General features: G+C 54.7%; 2 protein-coding genes across 7 annotated transcripts; one reads left to right on the top strand and one right to left on the bottom strand.

The window, feature by feature from the left end:
- Window positions 1-1074: 1074 nt before the first annotated feature.
- On the top strand, window positions 1075-6168 carry MOSPD3 (motile sperm domain containing 3). 6 transcript variants are annotated; one of them, XM_065924940.1, is made up of 7 exons: window positions 1075-1497; window positions 1969-2236; window positions 2465-2540; window positions 2758-2987; window positions 3652-3855; window positions 3967-4195; window positions 5982-6168. In XM_065924940.1, exons 2-6 carry the CDS (start codon window positions 2032-2034, stop codon window positions 3996-3998), a joined length of 747 nt encoding a protein of 248 aa, XP_065781012.1. In that variant the 5' UTR covers window positions 1075-1497; window positions 1969-2031; the 3' UTR covers window positions 3999-4195; window positions 5982-6168. The 6 variants fall into 6 exon arrangements, with proteins under 6 accessions (XP_065781012.1, XP_065781011.1, XP_065781008.1 ...); XM_065924939.1 differs by lacking the exon at window positions 1075-1497 and adding an exon at window positions 1689-1785; XM_065924936.1 differs by lacking the exon at window positions 1075-1497 and having other exon boundaries at window positions 1807-2236.
- A 2515-nt stretch (window positions 6169-8683) lies between these two features.
- TFR2 (transferrin receptor 2) lies at window positions 8684-19123 on the bottom strand. The gene is made up of 16 exons (XM_065920411.1): window positions 19008-19123; window positions 16336-16476; window positions 16139-16250; window positions 15933-16055; window positions 15471-15587; window positions 15204-15343; window positions 14684-14847; window positions 13888-14007; window positions 13368-13450; window positions 13210-13273; window positions 13048-13115; window positions 12887-12963; window positions 12708-12792; window positions 12386-12613; window positions 11874-12014; window positions 8684-9340 (listed from the first exon to the last, which is right to left on the bottom strand). Exons 1-16 carry the CDS (start codon window positions 19052-19054, stop codon window positions 9065-9067), a joined length of 1986 nt encoding a protein of 661 aa, XP_065776483.1. The 5' UTR covers window positions 19055-19123; the 3' UTR covers window positions 8684-9064.
- Window positions 19124-19485: the final 362 nt, after the last annotated feature.

Raw genomic sequence — 19485 nt, 5'->3', positions numbered from 1 at the left:
CACCCCTTTGCTCAAAATTCTCCCGTATTCTCCACACACACACAAAGTGGCAACTATTAATATGCAGAGGTGATGGATATGTAAATTAGCTTGACTGTGGCAATCTTTTCACAATGTATACATATATCAAAATGTCCAATTGTACATCTTAAATATATATAATTTTTATATGTCAAAGATATCTCAATAAAGCTGTTTTTAAAAAACAAATTAAGGGAATTCCCTGGCGGTCCAGTGGTTAAGACTGCACTTTTACTGCCAAGGGCCCAAGTTCAATCCCTGGTCAGGGAATTAAGATCCTGTAAGCCACGTGGCACAGTCAAAAAAAAGAAATTAAAATAACTCTCCCATGGTTTCCCATTAGTCTCAGCATAGAATCTGAAGTCCTACTATGGGCTCTGAGGCTCTAGGTGATCTGTGTCCTCTCTCTCACCTCATCTCATCTATATTATCTCCCTTTCAGCCTCTTCCATCACACTGGCTCGTTGGCCATTTCTAGTACACATTTGCTTCCAGGCTTTGCTTTTGCTGTTCCGTCCATCTGGAATTCTCCTCCACAGACATTTCCTGGTCCACTTCCTAACTTCGATCAGATCTCAGCTCAGAAGTTAATCACAGTCACTCACTCATTTGCTCATTCCAAATGTCAGGCACTGTTTCAGGTGCCAAAAATACAAGAAAACAAAGTCCTAGCTCTTGTGAAGAGGAGAGCACATTCTACCTGAACAGAGATAAACTAACGAGGTCAAGTGTGCTATGAATGAAGAACACAAAAGCATGATAAGAGGACACGTAAAGGGAGATTCTCTATTTGACAGGGTGCAGAGAAGACTTTCAGGTAAGATTAACTTTGTTTCGCTCCACTGCTAACCAAGTGTGTGGCCTGGGGCCTTCACCTTGTCGAGGCTGTTTCCTCGTCTGAGGGTGGAGTTGACGTTTCGGTGGGATGATGTGAGCAGCAGGACTGAACCATAATTCCCTCTCCAAATATTAGTGATTTCAAAGATGAGCTCCGTGCAGGAAGGAATCAAGAGAAGTGCTGTGGGCAGAGATCCGAGTCCAAGGGGGAGCAACATTCAACTAGTACTGTAGAAAACGGCTTTTGTTGCTGCGGAAGCTCCTAGAAGAGCCTGGGATTGAAGAGGGGAAAAAAACAGGGCGCCCTTGTGGGGTGTGATGCTAGTGATTTGGACAGCCTCAAGAGTGGGGAGGAAGGAACAAAGCCCGACTCCCATCTTGGCCCGGGTCCCTCCCGCTAGCCCTCCGCTCCACTTATTCCAGGGTTAGCGTTCTGGCTCGAGACGCTCGTCAAGTGCTACGTCACTGGGATCAAGCCAATCACCGCTTTAGGCGCACCAATCGGCGAATAGTCATAGCTGAGTCGAGGCCGCCCTAGCCAATGATAGAGACCGTACGGCGGAAGTGCAGAAGCGGTCTCCCGGAAAGATGGCAGCCCTGGTCCGGCCACAGGTTGATTGGCAGGTGCTGTGACCAGAGGTGAGCTTCAGAGCGCGAGCGACCGTTCGGAGGCGGAAGCCCGACGAAGCGCGGCCCTGAGGTCAGGAAGTGATCAGAGGCCCAGATACAGGAGAGCAAGAGGCGGAAAGAGCAGCTCCGGAAGAGGCCGCGGCGACCAGCGGAATCGGGCCTCGGAGGCAGGGGGCGGGTGCTCCGGGACGCCCGGAAGGGGCGGGGCTTATGGAGATCAGGAACTAAGACGGAAGACTAGGGCCGGGGCTGGGAGCCGCGAGGGGCCGGGTTTCCCGGGTGGGCGTGACCCTCGAGGTAGGGCTTGGGGGCGGGGCTTAAGGGGACCCAGAGCGCTGCTGGGGGAGAAGGGTTTGGGGGACCTGGGCCTGGTCTGCTGGGGGGCCTTATCTAGCGGGGTTCTGAGGCGGCGGCGGCGGAATCAGCCCACGCCCTGCCTTACGATCTCATCCCGTTCCCTTCACCCCTCTCACCCCTCAGCTTTATACTCCAGGCCCCGTCCCTTGAGCTCTGCCCTCGGATGTTCCACCGCCCAGAGCTTGCATGCGCCGTGGGGCGCCCCAGGACCAGGAGCTGGTGGGTCCGGGGGCTCCTGGGCGGGGGTCCCGGGGCGCCCCTCCTCCCTCGGGATCTGTTGTCCCGGTCCTGGTCTTTCCCCCGGATCTAGTATTCAGGGCGGACCAACGGAGCGGACCCCGGCAGCTGCTGACCCTCTATAACCCCACGGGAGCAGTGCTTCGCTTCCGAGGTGAAGGGGATGGGCGCCTCGTGCTCGGGATGTGGGGACTAGCGGCAATATGCTGGGGAGCTGGGTGGGCTGGAGGAGTCAGATGAGTACAGTTGACTGTCCGGCCTTGGCAGAATGGAAGGGTCAAGTCCAGTCCTAGGGTAGAAGGCTGGGGGGACTCCGTGGGCGGGGCTTGTGCAGGATTCTCTTGGGCAGTAGTCGATCGATCTTTCTGTGCCTTTTCCCCAGTGCTGTGCACAGCACCTGCCAAATACACAGTGTTTGACGCGGAAGGATATGTGAAGCCTCAGTCCTGTATTGACATGTGAGTTGAGCGGATGGGGAGGCTGATGAAAGCCAGTGGTCGCTGCCAGCTTTCTCTGATTTACCCTGCTGTGACTTAGGTCTCAGAGCTGGTGCTCTTCAGCCTTTTTTCCCCACCCTCTGTCTGCATCCTTAAGAGGGAGTTTCCTGGAAGGGTGGGGCCTGGATTCACTTGGATCACTGCCCCTTAATGGGCCTCTCTCCTTTCTCCGGACCAGTGTGATTCGCCACGTGGCCCCCAATCCCAAGCACTATAATGTCCAGGATCGCTTCCGCATTGAGCTCTCTGAGGAGGGAACAGAGGGCCGAGTGGTGGGGCGCAAGGACATCACCTCGGTTCTAAGGGCCCCAGCGTACCCCCTTGAGCTTCAGGGACAGTCTGACCCAACGCCCCACCCAGAGCCTCATTCCAGGACAGCACCATCCGCGGCCCAGCCCTTCCCAGAGAGTGAGTTTGGGGATGGGAATTCTTGAGTTCTGTAGGGGGAGGGGACCTACCTTGACCTTAGAGGTGAGTTCATTTGGAGTAGAAGAGGTTTTTTGTTGTCGGTGTTCTGGATTTTTGTGGGTTTTTTGGTGCCCTTCTGGGCTTGCAGAATCTTAATTCCCGAACAGGGATCAAACACAGGGTCCTGGAAGTGAGAGCGCAGAGTCCTAACAGTGGACCGCCTGGGAATTCCCTTCCAGTTCAGCCTTTTGCTTTTTGATAGAAACATTTCTAGGAGTTAAGATTTTATATCAGGTTAGGGAAAAAGCAGACTTCGCAGTTTCCTTGGTTTCTGGCCTCCACCTAGAGAGAAAAACTCTTCGTTTACCTGTAACTCCAGTACTTCCCATCCTGTGTCAGCTGAGTACAGTTCAATAAGAAACGCGGGTTGAGCAGTTATGTACCACATTGTGTTTTATGGGAGACAGAGGTCCCTGCCTGACACACGGGTACACGGGAGCCAGTAATCAAGGCAGAGTTGAAGAGCGAAAAACAATGAGGGACCAGAGGGTAGAGGGTTTCTTGCGCAGTGGGGACAGGGGCTCCAGGGAGAAGAGGACACTTCCAGTGTCCAACGAAAAGTGGGTACACTTTCCACCTTCAGCCTCCTCCCTGGACTGAACAGGAGTGGAGGCTGGAGCTCCTGACAGGCCTTGTTCCCCAGACCCTCACCAGCAACTGGCCACCAGCTCCTTCCTCCTCTTCTTGCTGATGGGCACAATCTCTGTGGCCTTCCTGCTGCTCCCGCTCCAGGATGAACTTGGAAGCCAGCTGCCCCAAATGTTTCACGTCTCCCTGGGACAAAAGTTGGTGGCAGCCTACGTCTTAGGTGAGCCCAGTGGATCCAGGCCCAGCGAGAGGAGAATGGGGGCTGGAAAGAGGGTATACAGAGCCGGCAGGCTCCACACACGACCTTGCCCTTTCTTTCTCCCCTCTCCAGGGCTCCTCACCATGGTGTTCCTCCGGACCTGAGCTCTGCTCCACCTCCACGCCGCTTCCCTGGGCCAGGACATGGATGCGGATGTGGATGTGAGACAGCCACTGTGATGTTCATAACCTCGTCTCAACTCCTGCTTCCTTCTTCCTGCCCATCTCCCTCCAGACCTAGGGATTTGTTATCTTTTTCCAAGTTGAATCAAATAAATTTGTAAAACTGAACTGAGAAATAGGTAAGAAACACGCCCCTTTCTTCCCATGTCATTTCTCCAGTTCCTCCTACTCCCACCTAGAGGCCCATTGAGGAGTTAGAAGACCTAGGTCGAAGCCTGGTGCTGTGCCAAAAAAACCATGTGATCTTGAGCAAGTCATTTAATTTTTTGGAGTTTCAGTTTATGCCTGTAAAATGAGGAAATTGAGATAGTTGATTCTTAAGATTCCTTTTAACGCTGTCTTAAGGAGAGGATCATGTTACTAAGTCAGCATGTTGTTCATTCAATGTTGTGTCTGACTCTTTGCAACCCCATGGATGGCAGGACACCAGGCTTCCCTGTCCTTCACCATCTCCCAAAGTTTGCTCAAACTTATGTCTGTTCTGTCGATGATGCCATCCAGCTATCTCATCTTCTGTCACCCCCTTCCCCTCCTGCCCTCAATCTTTCCCAGCATCAGGGACTTTTTCAATGCCAAAGCTGAAAAGAAACAAACACAAATACCACCTATTCCCACCTGCTGTAGAACTCAGGTCCCACCATCTTAAGCCATCAGAGCCTCTTGCCAGGGTTGCCAGGAGGCTTCCCTTCCCCAGAATCCTCTTCTGTCTTTTTGTCTGTTACTCTGCTTTTATTTTGTCTCTTCTTTGACCTCAGCCCCTGCAGCTAAGAAACACCAAGGTCCCTGGCAAGATGGGGGGAAGTGGCACTGCCTGACATAAACTTCAGCATAAAGAAAATTGAAAACAAAACAAAACAAAAAAATAAATAAACTTCAGCCTAACCAGGTGGGAAAAGTGAAGGCAATAGAAAAAAAAAAACTGCTTGAAAGGCAGGTTTCCAGCCCTCCTTCAGATGCAAGGCAAGAGGGGAGGGGGGAAGAAGGACAGCCAGTGACACTGGCAGATAGATCCTTGATTGGGAACAAAAATCAGCAAGATAACATGCAGACAGACTCAATCTGCTATGCTGCTGGAAGGTTATCAGTTGCTCCAGCTTTGGGGGCCTTGGGAGCTACCCCACTGCCTTGGGAGGGCCTTGTCCTTCCCACACACAGACCAGGGTTCAGTGACATGTGAGTCTGATTCTGTGCAGAGGGTGGCAGCCTGTGTCCAGGATGTGAGCAGGGCTCTCCCCACGGCCCAGCAAACCCCTCACCAAACCACTCACACTGGCCTGGCTGTGCCCAGGACCCCCAAAAGGCATTTGAGGTATCACACTTGAATGATCTTGCTGGTATCTGCTGAGAAAAGGCCTTGCTGCCGGTGAGATCTGGTGGGAGGGGCTTGGAACACATTTTTTTAAAAAGCAGATTACTTAGAAAACAGTGCTGAGTTGGCAGCAATTGGAGTGGGTGGGTATTAGTTTCCAGTGTCTGTTGTAACAGTTTATCACAAGCCAGTGGCTTAAAACAACACAAATTAATTCTCTTATAGTTCTGGGGGTGTGAACTCCAAGATGAATCTTCTGGGGATAAAATCAAGATGTCCCCAGAGGTGGTTCCTTCTGGAGGCAGCAGAGAGGATGTTTCCTTGGCTTTTCTAGCTTATAGAGGCCATCTGCATTCCTTGGATGATGACCCCTTCCTCCATCTTTAAAGCCAAGAGACAAAATTCTAACAAATGATCATTGTTTTAAGTCACTTTAAATAAGAAGCCAGGAGTATAGCATCTCCAAGTCTGATTCTGAGCCTCTGCTTCCGTTGTCACATTTCCTTTATCTCTGATCCTCCTGCCTCCTTTAATAAGAACCCTAGTGATGGGCTTCCCCGGTGGCTAAGTGGTAAAGAATCCCCCTGCCAACGCAGGAGACAACGGTTCAATCCCTGGTCCAGGAAGATCCCACATGCTGCGGAGCAACTGAGCCAGTGCACCACAACTACTGAAGCCCTCACGCCTTGAGCTGGAGCCTTTCAAGAGAAGCCACTACAACGAGAAGTCCAGGCACCGCAACTAGAGAGCAGTCCCCACTCACCATAACTAGGTGAAAGCACTCACAGCAATGAAGACCCAACATAGCCAAAAAAATAAATAAAATTTTTAAAAAAAGAAGAAGCTTTGTGATTAAGTCCCCAGTCCCACCTCTAGCATATCACTCTAGACTTGGTGGCTTAAAAACCAGCAATTAGTTTTTTTCATGGTTCTGGAGGCTGGCCTCTTGAGATCAAGGTGTCGGCAGGTTTGGTTTTTCCTGATGCCTCTCTCCTTGGCGTGCAGATGTTCCCCTCCTCCCTGGGTCCTCACATGGCCTTTCCCCTCTGCGCACACACATCTCAGGTCTCTCCTTGCATCCGGTTTCCTCTTCTTTCAAGGACATCAGTCAGATTGGATTAGGCCCATTCTGATGACCTCGTTTTAACTTAATCACTTCTTTCAAGGCCCTCAAAAACATTCTGAGGCACTAGATTAGGGTTTCAACATATGAATTTGCACTCTCCATCTCAAAATCCTCACTTAATCACACCTGCAAAGTCCTTTTTGTCATGTAAGGTGATGTTCATTTGCAGATTCCGAGCATTAGGATGTGGACCTTTTCATCCAGGCCTTTATTCTGTATACCAACAGGAGCAAACGGACAAGGCGGAGAGGGCCGAGAGACAACTTTGGGAAATTTGTTCCGGAGAGTATGTCAAGGAAGCAAGGAATCAAGGAGGCTCCCGACCCCTGGTCTAGGTTCCTGAGAGTCCGCAAAGTCAGACTCAGGGGCTAAGGAGGGCGCAGTTTCATCCCAGAACCCAGGGGCATCCTGAGTCATAAATGAAGAAGCCTTTACTTCCCAGCCTGTGAGAAGCAGCCTAGGACCTCTCACACCATCCCAGGAACAAGGGAGGACGAGGAGCCTGAGAGACAGGCCCTAGGATTTACGTAACTGCCAGGAAATGAGAATGAGGGCCGCAGCCTCCTGAGCCCATGATTAAAGCTAAAATGGTGCCGGCAGCACCTGGAATTTCCTCCCCTCCTGCAGTTTCCACCTCACTATTCAACGAGGGGCCACAGGGGACCCTGGAGGGGAGAGAGGTCCCAGGCTGGGCCACTCTAGGCTATGTAGCCGTGGCAGTCTCACAAGGCTGTGCTCCAAAGAGGCCACCGTGCTTGGGAGCTAGTGCTCTGCAGTCTCTATCTTGAAATTTTTAATGATTTTATCTCTGAAGTTTTGGAAGTGCAGTCCGATGAGGCAATGGAGCCTATGCTGGGGGTCCTGCCACCCCCGATGGATTCTCACCTGTCCCCACCCAATCACAGTTGTCACCCTCCACTCCCAGCAGGGACTGGATGCCAGCACAGGTCTGGGTTTGGCTCTGGTTAGGGCATGTGGGCTATCTGTAGCAAGTTGTGGGGCAGAACTCTGCGTGCCTGTGGGGATCTGCCCAGAGTATTTTCTTGTCTGAGTGATCTGGACATTAAATAACGAATGAAGAACCACTATGACAGGCTGAGAGGCTGTGGAAGGAAGAAAAAGGCTTTGCTTTTGCTTTTCAAACAAGAATCTCCACACTTTCTTTCTTTTTTTTTTCTCACACTTTCATTTTGTACCAGCCCTTGTAAATTATGTAACCATCCCTGGTTCCAGGATAAGGTACAGGGCCAGTCAGTCTCCTAACTGGTGGTGGTCTTGGGTTCAGTTCAGTTCAGTCGCTCCCTCCTGTCCGACTCTTTGCGACCCCATGAACCACAGCACACCAGGCCTCCCTGTCCATCACCAACTCCCGGAGTTTACCCAAACTCATGTCCATTGAGTTGGTGATGCCATCCAACCATCTCATCCTCTGTCGTCCCCTTCTCCACCTGCCCTCAATCTTTCCCAGCATCAGGGTCTTTCAAATGAATCAGCTCTTTGCATGAGGTGGCCAAAGTATTGGAGTTTCAGCTTCAGCATCAGTCCTTCCAATGAATACCCAGGATTGATCTCCTTTAGGATGAACTGGTTGGAGAGTCCAAGGGACTCTCGAGTCTTCTCCAACACCACAGTTCAAAAGCATCAATTCTTCGGTGTTCAGTTTTCTTTATAGTCCAACTCTCATGTCCATACATGACTAACGGAAAAATCGTAGCCTTGACTAGATGGACCTTGTTGGCAAAGTAATGTCTCTGCTTTTTAATATGCTGTCTAGGTTGGTCATAACTTTCCTTCCAAGGAGTAAGTGTCTTTTGATTTCATGGCTGCAATCACCATCTGCAGTGATTCTGGAGTCCCAAAAAATTAAGTCAGCCACTGTTTCCCCATCTATTTGTCATGCAGTGATGGGACCAGAGACCCTCCTATATCCTCAGGAAGCTTCCTTAGTTCCTTAGAAGGAGCTCCTTCCCCCGTGTAGACAGCATTCCAAGGTGCATCCTCTTTGGGTCCTTCTGCCCAACCCTTCCCCAGGTCTCCAGGGTGAGGTGAGGGTGAGTAAGCCACACAAAAGTGCTGTAAGCAACAGATGCCACAGGTGGTTTATTAAGGTTCAAACCCCAGCCCCTCCCACTACAGGCCACATGTTGGCCATAAGATTATGGCCCCAGCAGTCTTTCCCAAGGATGGCCAGGTCCCAGGGCTTAGGAAACCTTCTATAGTGGTCTCTAGCTGTTAGGGGGACCGCGGCTACTGAAGAGGAAGGGGCTGTGATTGAGGGGGCAGATGCTGCTCTCTGATTGACTGACAGTATGACCATCCCTTTATGGAAGGCACTGCTCACCTACTACCACCCTGGGTCTGGGATGCAGGGTTGTCTGCGCCGGCGTCATCGCTGGGCCCCTGAGAGTTACGGTAAGGACTAATAAATTAGTCAGCAATGGGAGGTGGTGCACAGGCATCTCTGTCACCCAGAAAGCGCTCAAGAGAGACCAAGCGCTCTCGCCAGGGGGCAGGGGCATGTTCCCAACCTCCGCCCATACCCCGCCATGAGCCTCAGAAGTTGTTATCGATGTTCCAGACGTCCCCGCTCAGCGCGTTGGCTGCCCCCTGCAGCGTCCAGGTAAGCAGGGCCAGTTGGCGCCGGAAGCGGCTCTCCTGGAAGCCCAGGCCCCTTGCCACCTGGGAGGAGGTGGCCCCGGGGCCCCCGGCGCGCAGCAGCCGCACGTGGTCCAGAAGCGCGCGGAGCGTGTGGTCTCCCCGACCCAGGAAGATGTGACGGAACGGGGAGTCGGCCGGCGACACGTACTGGGACAGGAAGTAGAACTCCACCTGCGCCGAGAAGGGGACCAAGTCGAAGTCAGATCCTCAGTTCCAAACCCACCTTGGGACCTCATGCACGCTCAGTCAATACAGTTGAGCAGCCTCTTTAAGGCCCACCTTCTTTTGGCTACCCAATCAGGAAAGGCCGGAATGTGACGTCACCAGTAGTCAGGTAGGATGCGCCCTCCCACCGTGTTTCGGACTGGATCCCTTTCTTTCTCCCTTGAGCCTCCAACCCTGCATCTAGGACTCCCAGTCTTCCTTCCTCTCCCATTCACTTCTCTGCCCAAAGCCTCAAAGAACCGTCTATCGTCCTGCAGTTCCTCACCTCTCCATACCCCGGTCATTCCTGCATCCCTCCGTGAATGTCCACAGCTCAGAGTCAAAGGTCACGGGGACAGGCCGGCCCTTAGGAAGTGCCTAATCCTGGGTCCTCACCCTCTTGACTCATATGTTCTTCAACCTTCCTGTGATGGCCTCGCTCCTAGGCCAGTTTTCCCACCTTTCTGCCAGCGGCTCCGATTCCTTCTCCTCCCACCTGTGGGCAGGCCCAAGTTTCGACCTCCACCTTCCTGCTCTTCTCATGACCTATATACAGTGGTTTTCACCCCTGGCTGCACATTAGAATCACTTGGGGAGGGTTTTGGGGTTTTGTTATTGTTGTTTTTTGAGGGGCAGTATCCTGGGATCTTAGGTCCCTGAGCAGGGATCAGATCTGTGCCCCTTGTATTGGGAGCACAGAGTCTTAACCACTGGGCTGCCAAGGAAGCCTCCAGCCTGTCCATTTTTCCTTCCAAATGCCTCACTTCAGGTCGTACTTGCCACCCCCACCAAAAGCTCAGCTGCTACTAACTTCATGCCCTCTTCAAGCCATTACAATCTGGTCAAGACCTTCCTAAAATTCCACTTTGCTTACATCACCTGCCTGCTTAAAAACCTTCCAGATTTCCTTGATGCCCCAGACCCCCCAAACCCAAACCCCAAAATTGATCCCTAACCCACTCCCCTCCTCTCCTTCACAGGGTTTCTGTTCTGGCTCTGCTGAACAGGTGCACACCCTGCCCCCAAGGAAAGCCAGACCTGTCTCACTGCCATGCCCTTATACCTGGTCTCTCCACCCTGAAACATCCTCTTTTGGCACCAACCCAAGTTTTGTCTGTTCTTCAAGACTTATGTTATAGTCTAAAGCAGGGGTCAGCAAACTTTTCTCCTTCTTGCAAAAAGCCAGACAGTAACTATTTTAGGCTTTCCAGGCCATACTGTTTCTGTTGCAGCTAGTCAACTTTGCTGCTGTAGCACACAAGCAACCACACACAATAGGAAAACCAGTGAGCACGGCTGTGTTGCAATAAAACCTCATTTACGAAAACAGGTGGCAGACCAAATTTGGCCTGCTGGCTGTAGTTTACCAACCCCTGGTTTAGAGCCATGAAGTTCTCTGGGTCTGGCTCAACCCTGTTTCGGGTTCTGAAGCCCTACCTCTTATTTTTCTTTTCTATTTTAGCTCTACATCTTTTACTCTCCAGCTCTGAGTGTGAATCGTTTCTCATCGCCTAATCGTGTCCAGATGGCCTTTATCTCTTGGGGGGCACACGGCAACTTCAGGGGGAGGAGGTGTCTTTTTGTGTCTCTAGAGCCTGGCACAGTGGGGGGTTAGAGCAAGATCTGTGAATGCGAATAAACCAAGTCCAATCCAAGAGAAAGGAGCCAGGACAAAAAAGCAAGAGGGGTGGGTTTGTCAACAGAAAGACGGTACGACAGAAAAAGGAAGGGGGAGAGAAAGAACAAGACCTTGCAAAGGCCAGACACAGCATCCCCAAGCTGCGCATGCATGTGGGGTTCCCTGTTCACCCCACCCTCACTGAGGATGGCCCTGCTTAGCATTTTGCTCCAGAGACTTTCCCCCACACCCACAGCCCCTACGCACTCAATTCTAGAGGTCAAAGGGTTGCAGAGTTGAGTTCTTGGGGTAAGGAAATGGAAGAGGAGGGGTTGGAATTGGAGATGGGGTGCAGGTTGCAAAGTATTCAAAGCAAGCTGGATTGGCAAGGGAATAATAATCTTGTATAACTTTCACATGACACCTCCTCCAGGCAGCCTTTCTGTGGTTCATCCATCTCACCAGAAGGAAGAGGGCTCTCTATGTTCTGAATTTAAGCTTTTTGCACCTCCCGAACCATAATCCTGCACCTCTTAGACTGTGGACCACCGTGGACATGCTTGTGGGCAGGGGGTGGGTCGGCAGTGGGGAACCGGAGGAGGCGCGATTTGTCTTAGTTCTGCAATTGCGGTAGCCAGGCAACTGTAGCCAAGGGGCTGGCGCGCCCTGTCTCATCACTTTGCCGGCCCGCCTCAGTGGTGGCTCCAGCCTGGCGGGCCTGTGAGCAAAGGACTGCGCGTCTAGGACTGGCAGCGCCGGGACGACAGAGATCCGAGAAACCGAAGGGGAGGAGGGCAGCGCGCAGGCGCCAGGTCTGGAAGGTGGGACCCCAGGCCGCCGGAAGAGGGCGGGGCGGCGCGGACGGGCTGGGCAGGGCCTCACCCGCATGATGCGCACGTTGTACATGCGCATCAGCCTCTCGTCGCTTTCCTCCGAGCTGTAGATCTCCTTCCGCAGCTTTTCGGCCGCACGGATGTAGTCCCCCCGCGCCGAGTACACCCACTGGAGGGTCAGCCCGCGGGCCTGAGGGCGGAAGCACAGGCTGAGACCGGCGGCAGGGGCCAGGACCCCGGCCTAGGGTGGTGGGGGTCCAGGTGCTGGGGGGATGGGCCTGGGACCCTGGGACTGGCAAGGGTGGGGTGGGGAGTATAGGGGGACAAAATGCTGGGAGCAGAAGGAAGGGAGAGAAGCCCTGTGCTGTCGGGAGGGTGCCAGCGGGGTCCTAGGGCCTTAGTGACTGGGGCGGGTGTAAAGAGGCCAGATTGGCAGAGGGGCCTTAGACCAAGGGGGGAGATGGGGCAGATCCCCCTGGCCCCGGTGGCATTTTCACGGGATGTAGCGCGTCGCTCCCCATACCCCACCAGAAACCCGAAGCGAGGGTTGGCGTCTCGAACCTTGAGGTCCCCAGAGAACTCGTTGAGGCTGCCGATGTGCCTGAGGACCACGTCCCCGTAGCGGCCGAAGTCGAGGGGCAGTAGGTGATCGTGGCTGAGCCGGATGAGGAGCTGCCCTGCGAGCTGGGCCACGGCCTGGGCCACGGCGGGCAGGCGGCCCCGCAGTACCTTGTGCAGATTCTCATAGGTGTCGTCCTTTGTGTGCAGGAACGGGTATGCCGGGCCATCCTGCCGGGACAGGGCGGGAAGGGGTTGCTGGCGCGCAGGCACGGTGCAGGCAGGCCCAGGGGCTACCGCTCTGGGACAGGGCCCGAAGTCTCACCTCCATGAAGGAGAACTCAACGGCAGGAACCCCCGCAAAGGCCGTGAAGGAATAGGCGCTGCTGTCCATGGGCAGCGGCCGGATCCTGGGGAGGGGCAGGAGGGAGCGCGGTGTGGCTTCAGGGTCGCCCACGTGTTCCCCCCTGCCCCCAGCTGTCTTATGTGCCCGCTGCCACTTACACCTCGGCTTCCCAGCTGTGGTTGGTGACCACCACCTGCTCATAGAGGGTCTGCCCACTGCGGTTGGGAGAGTCCACCTGGGGGCAGGGTTGAGGGGACACTGGTCAGGCTCTAGTGGCCAGCAGCTTCCCTTCATCCCCTGCTCCTGGCCGGGCTCTTGCCTGCTTCAGAATGTTCTCAATGAGGCTGATGAGAAGGGGGCTGGTCTTGGCGTGAAACTTGTCATCCCCTGCGGAGAGGGAGGGATGCCAGGCCTTAGGCTTGGCACCCAGGGGCAGGGTGCACCCAATGGGGGCCAGGTGGTGGCACTGCCCCCCACTCACCCAGCACTGCGTTGTCCAGGCTCACGTAGACCACAGCCTTAAGGTGCAGCACACTAAGGTAACCCTGTGGGTGAGGGGTGTGGACTGTGAATTCCCCCCTCCTGCCCCCTCCCCACCTCTCCCCATCGCCTGACTCCCTGCCCAGGACCCCAGGGTACCTCCAGCCACTCCATGGAGCCCACACTCCCGAAGTCACCACCATCCCAGCTGATGAAGAGAAGACTTCTGCGAGGCTGGAAGCCTGGAGGTGGGGGAGGGGGGGGAGATGGTGGGGTGGTGGGAGGGGAGGGGGGATGGGCTTGGCTGGGGGGCCAAGCAGATATCCCCACCTCATTGTCTTCCTCGGTCCTGGTCTCCTGGGGTCTCTCCTTCCCTCCCACCAAGCCCCCATCCCAGCCCATCTAACCTGGGTCTGCCCTGACTCAGCTGTATCAATGATGGGGACTGCTTGCATAAGGTTTTTCACTAAGGACTATCAGTACTTTCATGTTTAAGTGAAGAGATGGAGGTGAAGTGACTTGCCTGGGACCAAGCAGCCAGGACGTGGAGGAAGCCAGGTTTGGAGCTCCGGTCTCAGTGGCCACCCTCCAGCCTGTGCTCCTAACTGCCTCTCTGCCCTGTCCTGGCTCAGGCCACACAGCCCCAGCTGCCCGGCCCAGGCCCAGGTCCTGACCTTACCATTGCTCACCATGGAGGAAAAGGTCCGCACCAGCTCCAGCAGTATGGCGGTCCCCACAGCAGACTTGGCCGCTCCTGGGCCCCACGCATCCCTCTGGGCCCCGATGACCACATACTGATCTGGGGGACAGGTGTTGGGGGCCCACCTGTTACATGGGCAGAACCTAGAGACTTCTCCCTCGACCTTGGGAGGGTCCCTTTCTCGAGGACCCTCACATCTCCGCAGCCCCAGCCTGCAATCCTGGCTGTCTCTAGAGTGCCTCTCCTCCCGTTGGCCCTTCCCGGATGGTCCGCTCCTTCATCAGGGTGCCTGGGGTCATTCTGGACTCCATTATCTCCCTGATCAGGATGTCCCTCTGTTCACCGAGTCCTGATGAGTTTTCCCCTTTTAAATCTCTCTCTGACTCTTCCCACTCACACTCCCACCACCAGCGTCCTCATCGGAGCCTCATCACAGGCCTCCATGTGCCGCTCCTCCAGTGCTTCGAGGTACCACACTCTTCAACTCAAGAACTCTGATTCCTCACTGTATCCACATCAAGTTATGTTTGAAAGGCTCGTCTGTTGTAGTCTGACCTCTCTTACATGCTCTAACATCATCCAACTTAGGTTTGTTCACCTCTGGTGCTAGGGAACTCACTACTGTGCAGAACTGCCCGTTCTATCTCTAGACAGCTTTGAGCATAATGTCTCAGTGCCCCCCACTCCCACTCAATCCCAGCCCGGGCCCAACTTGCCAGCCTCTCCCCCGCCTCCCGGGTAGGGTGTGTGTGTGATGCTGGGCAAGCAAGCACACCTGGCTCGGAGCGGCCCTCAATGCAGCCAAAGATGTTACTGATGGGGGTGGAGGCCCTGTGGTTGTTGACCCCCAGGTGCAGGCCTGGCCCAGGGCCCAGGCGATAAGGGGAGACTGGGAGGTGCCCCTGCCATTCCTGGGGGGCCACAGGGCCTTCAAGCTTCCTGGAAAGGGGTGGGACAGAAGGATTAGTGACAGAGAGGCCCAGGCTATAGACGAGTCCAAAGCCCCCCTCTTCACTCCTCTCCCTCCCATCCTCTGGCTCCAGCTCTCTGCATCTGTACCCTGGCTGAGGGGCCAGGCTGCCTTGGACAGTTGTGCAGGTTGTATCCTGCTCAAGGGTGCCCAGCAGAGGGTGTGATATGACCTGGAGTTCCACTCACCAAAGGGTGGCCCCTGGCAGGAGGCTGTGCCCACCCAGAAGAGCTGTCTTGTTCTAGCTCACCCAAGACACCTTATGAGCTAGCTGCAGCCTACCTCTCCCTGCCTCCTCCCCTCCCGGTCCCTACATGGTCCTCACCTCAGAAGGAGGGAGGCAATGTCCGCACTGATGGGCTGGGCTGGGATGCTTGGGAGACCTGAGGATTGGACTGGAGGGAACTGGGTCTGATTGAAGGAAGGGAAGCCAGGCGTATAGGGGTCCCCCGTTCCCAGGTGCACCTGTTGGGAGAGGGGTGCCCAAACTGAAACGGAGCCAAGCTGCCAGAAGAGCATGCCAGCCTCATCCTAGGCAGGGCGCAACAGCCCAGGGACCCCAGGAAGGCACTACAGCTCCCCCAAGACTCACATGTCCATACACAGCCCGGTGGCTGGACAGGCTGAGCTTGTTCGGGCCCTGGGAGAAGTCTGCCGGGTCCGGATATATGAGCACTCCTTGGGCCCCAAAGTCCTGAGCACTGGCCACCTGGGGAAGGCATGCGGCTAAAGGACCCATTCTCCCAGAAAAAGCAGGTTGAGAAGGGAAGAAAATGCAAATAAAAGTGGGATGGCAGGATCTCTGATCTGTAGCTGTGGGCACCCAATGGACCTCACCTTCCGTGCTCCCGCAGTGCCTTGGCAGCCCCCAAGCCCCATATTCCCTCCTGATTCTGTTCCCCTGGCGAGTTTCTTACAGCCCATTTGGTTCTCCCTTTTCTCCCTCTGACAGCCTCCTGGACGCTTCCCATTTGCCGCCATCCGATCCTCGGGTTCCCCAGCGGGCACCCTCCCCGTTCCACGGCCCCAGGTTCCATCCTCCGGGGACCCTCACCTTCTGGGCAAAGTTGATCACTCCCAAGCGCACCAGCAGGAGGCGCCCCGCCGGCTCCACACCCCGAGCCCGCAGGTCCTGCAGGTCCTCCGGCCGCCCGTAGTGGGCGTACACCAGCTTTCCCTGGGGAGAGGAGGATCGGGAGGCCGTGAGGCGCGTCCAGGCAAAGGACAGGCCGCCCCATCCTGGGGACTGGGCAGGCTCACCGTGGCGTTGCCTGTGGCGCTGTAGGGGCAGTAGACGTCGGGGTCCTCCAGTGGCAGCTGCTCTCCGTGCTTCCCGGAGGCATCAACCCAGTGCAGGGTGTTGGGGCGAGCCCTGAGGAGCCGGGGTGGTGAGCGCCCCACCGACAGCCCACCCCACCCCGCCACGCCCCACCCCACCCCCACATCGCAGAACTCACGGATCTGGGAACTGCAGCCCCACGTAGTGCGTGTCCATCCACACGTGATCCAGCCTCTGGCGCAAGAGCTCAGCCCTGATGTCCTGAGCCAGGGCTGCCATTCCGGCAGACCCGGCTACCCTTTCCCGAAGACTGGTCTGCCTGTGCAGGGAGAACGGGGATTGAGGTGCTGGAGGAGGCAGGGGCTGGGACGTCTGAGGGCCGGGAGGAGAGGGCTGGAGCAGGGAAGGATGCCAGAGGTGTAGGGTGGCCCCAGCCCTGGGCGGTGAGGGGCTCTTAAATCTCTTCTGCCACGACTACCAGGGTCTCCAGGACTTCCTTCTGCTTACGCCTCAGCTTCTGATGGTCGGGGGTGCTCTCCACCATCCCTGAGGTTCTCCCTGCGGCAGGCGAAATGACCCACACCACCAATCTATCTACTGTCCCCTCCACGTGTACATGCGCTGGCCTGTGCTTTGCCCCTGGCGTGGAAACACTTTTCTTCCAAAGGGCTCTCCAGGCAGAAGTGAGGGTCCTGCACCCCTCTCCTCCTCCAGTGGGCCTCGCGGGGACACCTTCTACCACGGTTGCCGGTGGAAGCTGGGGTCACTTGTCTTGGAGACCTCACCCTGTCTTCTTCCACAGTCACCACTTAGCTAGCCAGCCTGTTGTCACCTGAACGCTCCCCGATCGTCCATCTTACCTGTGCCAGGGCCACCTCCACCCCCCACATCCCACATGCACTCTCTCTAAACCAGCTCCACCTATGCTGTTTCCGTGGCAAACAAAGTCCTCCCTCCTCAGCATCAGACTGAGTGCCCCTTCTACCTTTCACCTTGGCAGAAACCTGACTGTCCCCTGGGAAGTCACGTCTCCTGCAGGACACTCGAAGGCAGCTCAGGCTCTCATACCACCAGAGGCCAGAGAGGCGCATGCTCCTGGCTCCAATGCGCACATTTCTGACCATTTCTCCACGTGAAACTCTCTTCCTTCAAAGCCCGTGCCATCCAGCAACCCCATCCCTTGTCCCTCCTTACGGCTCTTATCTTCTAGCCAATTGGTCACTTATCCACTGTCAGTGAGGACCCTGGCATCTGGCCAGCCACTTCCCCGGCCACATCCTGAGCCTTGTCCCCACAAGTCCATCTTTGGAATATTGATCTGATTTACTGAACACCTACTAAGTGCCGGGCAGAGCGGTTGGTGCTGGAGACTCCAGGATAAATAGGACACAGAATCTCACTCTCTGACCGGAGCTTTTCAGTTTGAAACGCGCTCCCTTAGCATCACTATACCTGTTCTTTGACCCTATCGGGCACTCCACACTGTCTGATTTCTCGATATCTATCAGTTCTTCCCCGGCTTCCCTCCTTCCCCATCCAGCCTAGAGGCATACATCACCTATTGCCTGCTCCCTCTTGCCTCCCTGCCCTTTGATGGCATCCACAGTGCCACACCCCACCCCTAGACCTGTCAAACCATCCATTTACTCAGGCTGTACCCAGACTACCAAGTGTTGCTCAAGAAAAAAAAAAAAAGTCCATACATTTTGCTGATGCCATAGATTTAAGATCTTCAAGCAAAATGGATCCAGCAATGTATCAACAAATAATGATACACCTCGATCAAGTTTATGTTGATCTCATGAAGACAAAGAAATCTAATAATACAAATGACTACATAAACATTAGAGAAGAAAAATCATGTGATCACTGCAATATATTCTGGAAAAATGTTTGAAAAAAATTTTGATTCTTGTTCCTCTTTTCTGATCATTAAAAAAAGTCTCAGTAAGCTAGGAATAGAAGGATACTTCCTTAATTCACTTTTAAAAAGCTGACTGGGGGGATTCCCTGGTGGTCCAGTGGTTGAGACTCTGCTTTCACTGCTGAGGGCCCGGGTTCAACCCCTCAGTTCCCCTTAGTCAGGGAACTAAGAGCCCTTAAGCCAGTGCGCCATGGACACAGTGACAAAGTATTAGAAAAACATTCCCATGAAAGTTAGGAAATAGGCAAGGATATGCATTATCATCATTACCTAAATTCATATTTCTCCAATGCAGTAAGAAGTGAAAAAGGCCTAAAAGATGTATGCATTTGAAAAGGAGCTATGCATCTCTCACTAAATATAGATTATATGATCTTCAACTTGGAAAACCTAGGAGAATCCACTGAAAAAACGATTCCTGATGTCTTCTCTGGACCTACCGGGTGGCAGCTCCTTCCCAGTAGGAAAAGTTGACCTCAGCAGGACAAGAGGAACACCGGCCTGCTCCTGCTGGGATGGCATCCCCCACAGATTGAGAGACAGTCTCTGCCCACAAATGCATTTGCTTCTTTTTCTGGTTCCCTAAACCCCTATTTCTCTGAGCCCCCCCAGAGCTCCCCACTGCCACAGGTCAAAACCTAAGTGTGTCCTCAGTGTGTTGTTCAAGATTTTCCTGGGTCTGTCCCACCTCATAGGTGGAAGCTGGACCCCCTGTGCTTATTAAGTCTGCTCCCTCAGCTCCTAAATATACCTTCTGCAGTCTCATTTCTGGAAGTCCCCAGCCACCCCCCAATGCCTGCCATCCTTCCCAGGACCACTTCACAGAGAGGTCAGGGCGGCAGGTGGAAGGACTCAAGGTCCTGGGCGAGGAGGACTTGAGCGGATGATGGTTTTTGAGGGCCAGAACGGGACAAGCTGATCCTCACCTGATAGTATCTTCCAGATGCCCCTCCCCCAGGAACCGCAGGAACATGGCCTGGAGGTCACTCCAGTACAACGTGCCCTGGTGAGAGTCTGGGCTCAGCTCATCATTCAGGTCCTCGCTGACCACCATGACGTCATCCCCGCATGCCTGGCACGACCCCCGGAAGGCCACGTAGCCCAGGAGGAAGGCTGGTGGGTGACAAGATGGAGATTCTCCTTGTGCCCTTCCCTGGACCCCAGACATCGCCCCAAGCCCAGACCCTCCAGTGGGAGTGGGGGTGACTCTCACCCCCAGTGAAGATCAGGAGGGCTGTCAGGACCAGGTAGGGGGCCGCTCTTCGTCCTGCTGCTTCCCAGAGTCCAGGGTTTTGCCGAGCTGGTCGAGAGCCCAGGGGCTCAGGGCCTCTCAGCTCCATGGGGAAGAAGTGGGCCGGCGGTTCAGCCCCCTCCTCCCCGTCTTCCTCTTCCTCCTCCAGGCGT

The sequence above is a fragment of the Muntiacus reevesi genome, chromosome 2, assembly GCF_963930625.1.
Source record: "Muntiacus reevesi chromosome 2, mMunRee1.1, whole genome shotgun sequence".
Lineage (NCBI taxonomy): Eukaryota > Metazoa > Chordata > Mammalia > Artiodactyla > Cervidae > Muntiacus > Muntiacus reevesi.
The sequence above is the reverse complement of the archived record's forward strand: the minus strand, read 5'-3'. Positions and strand labels throughout refer to the sequence as shown.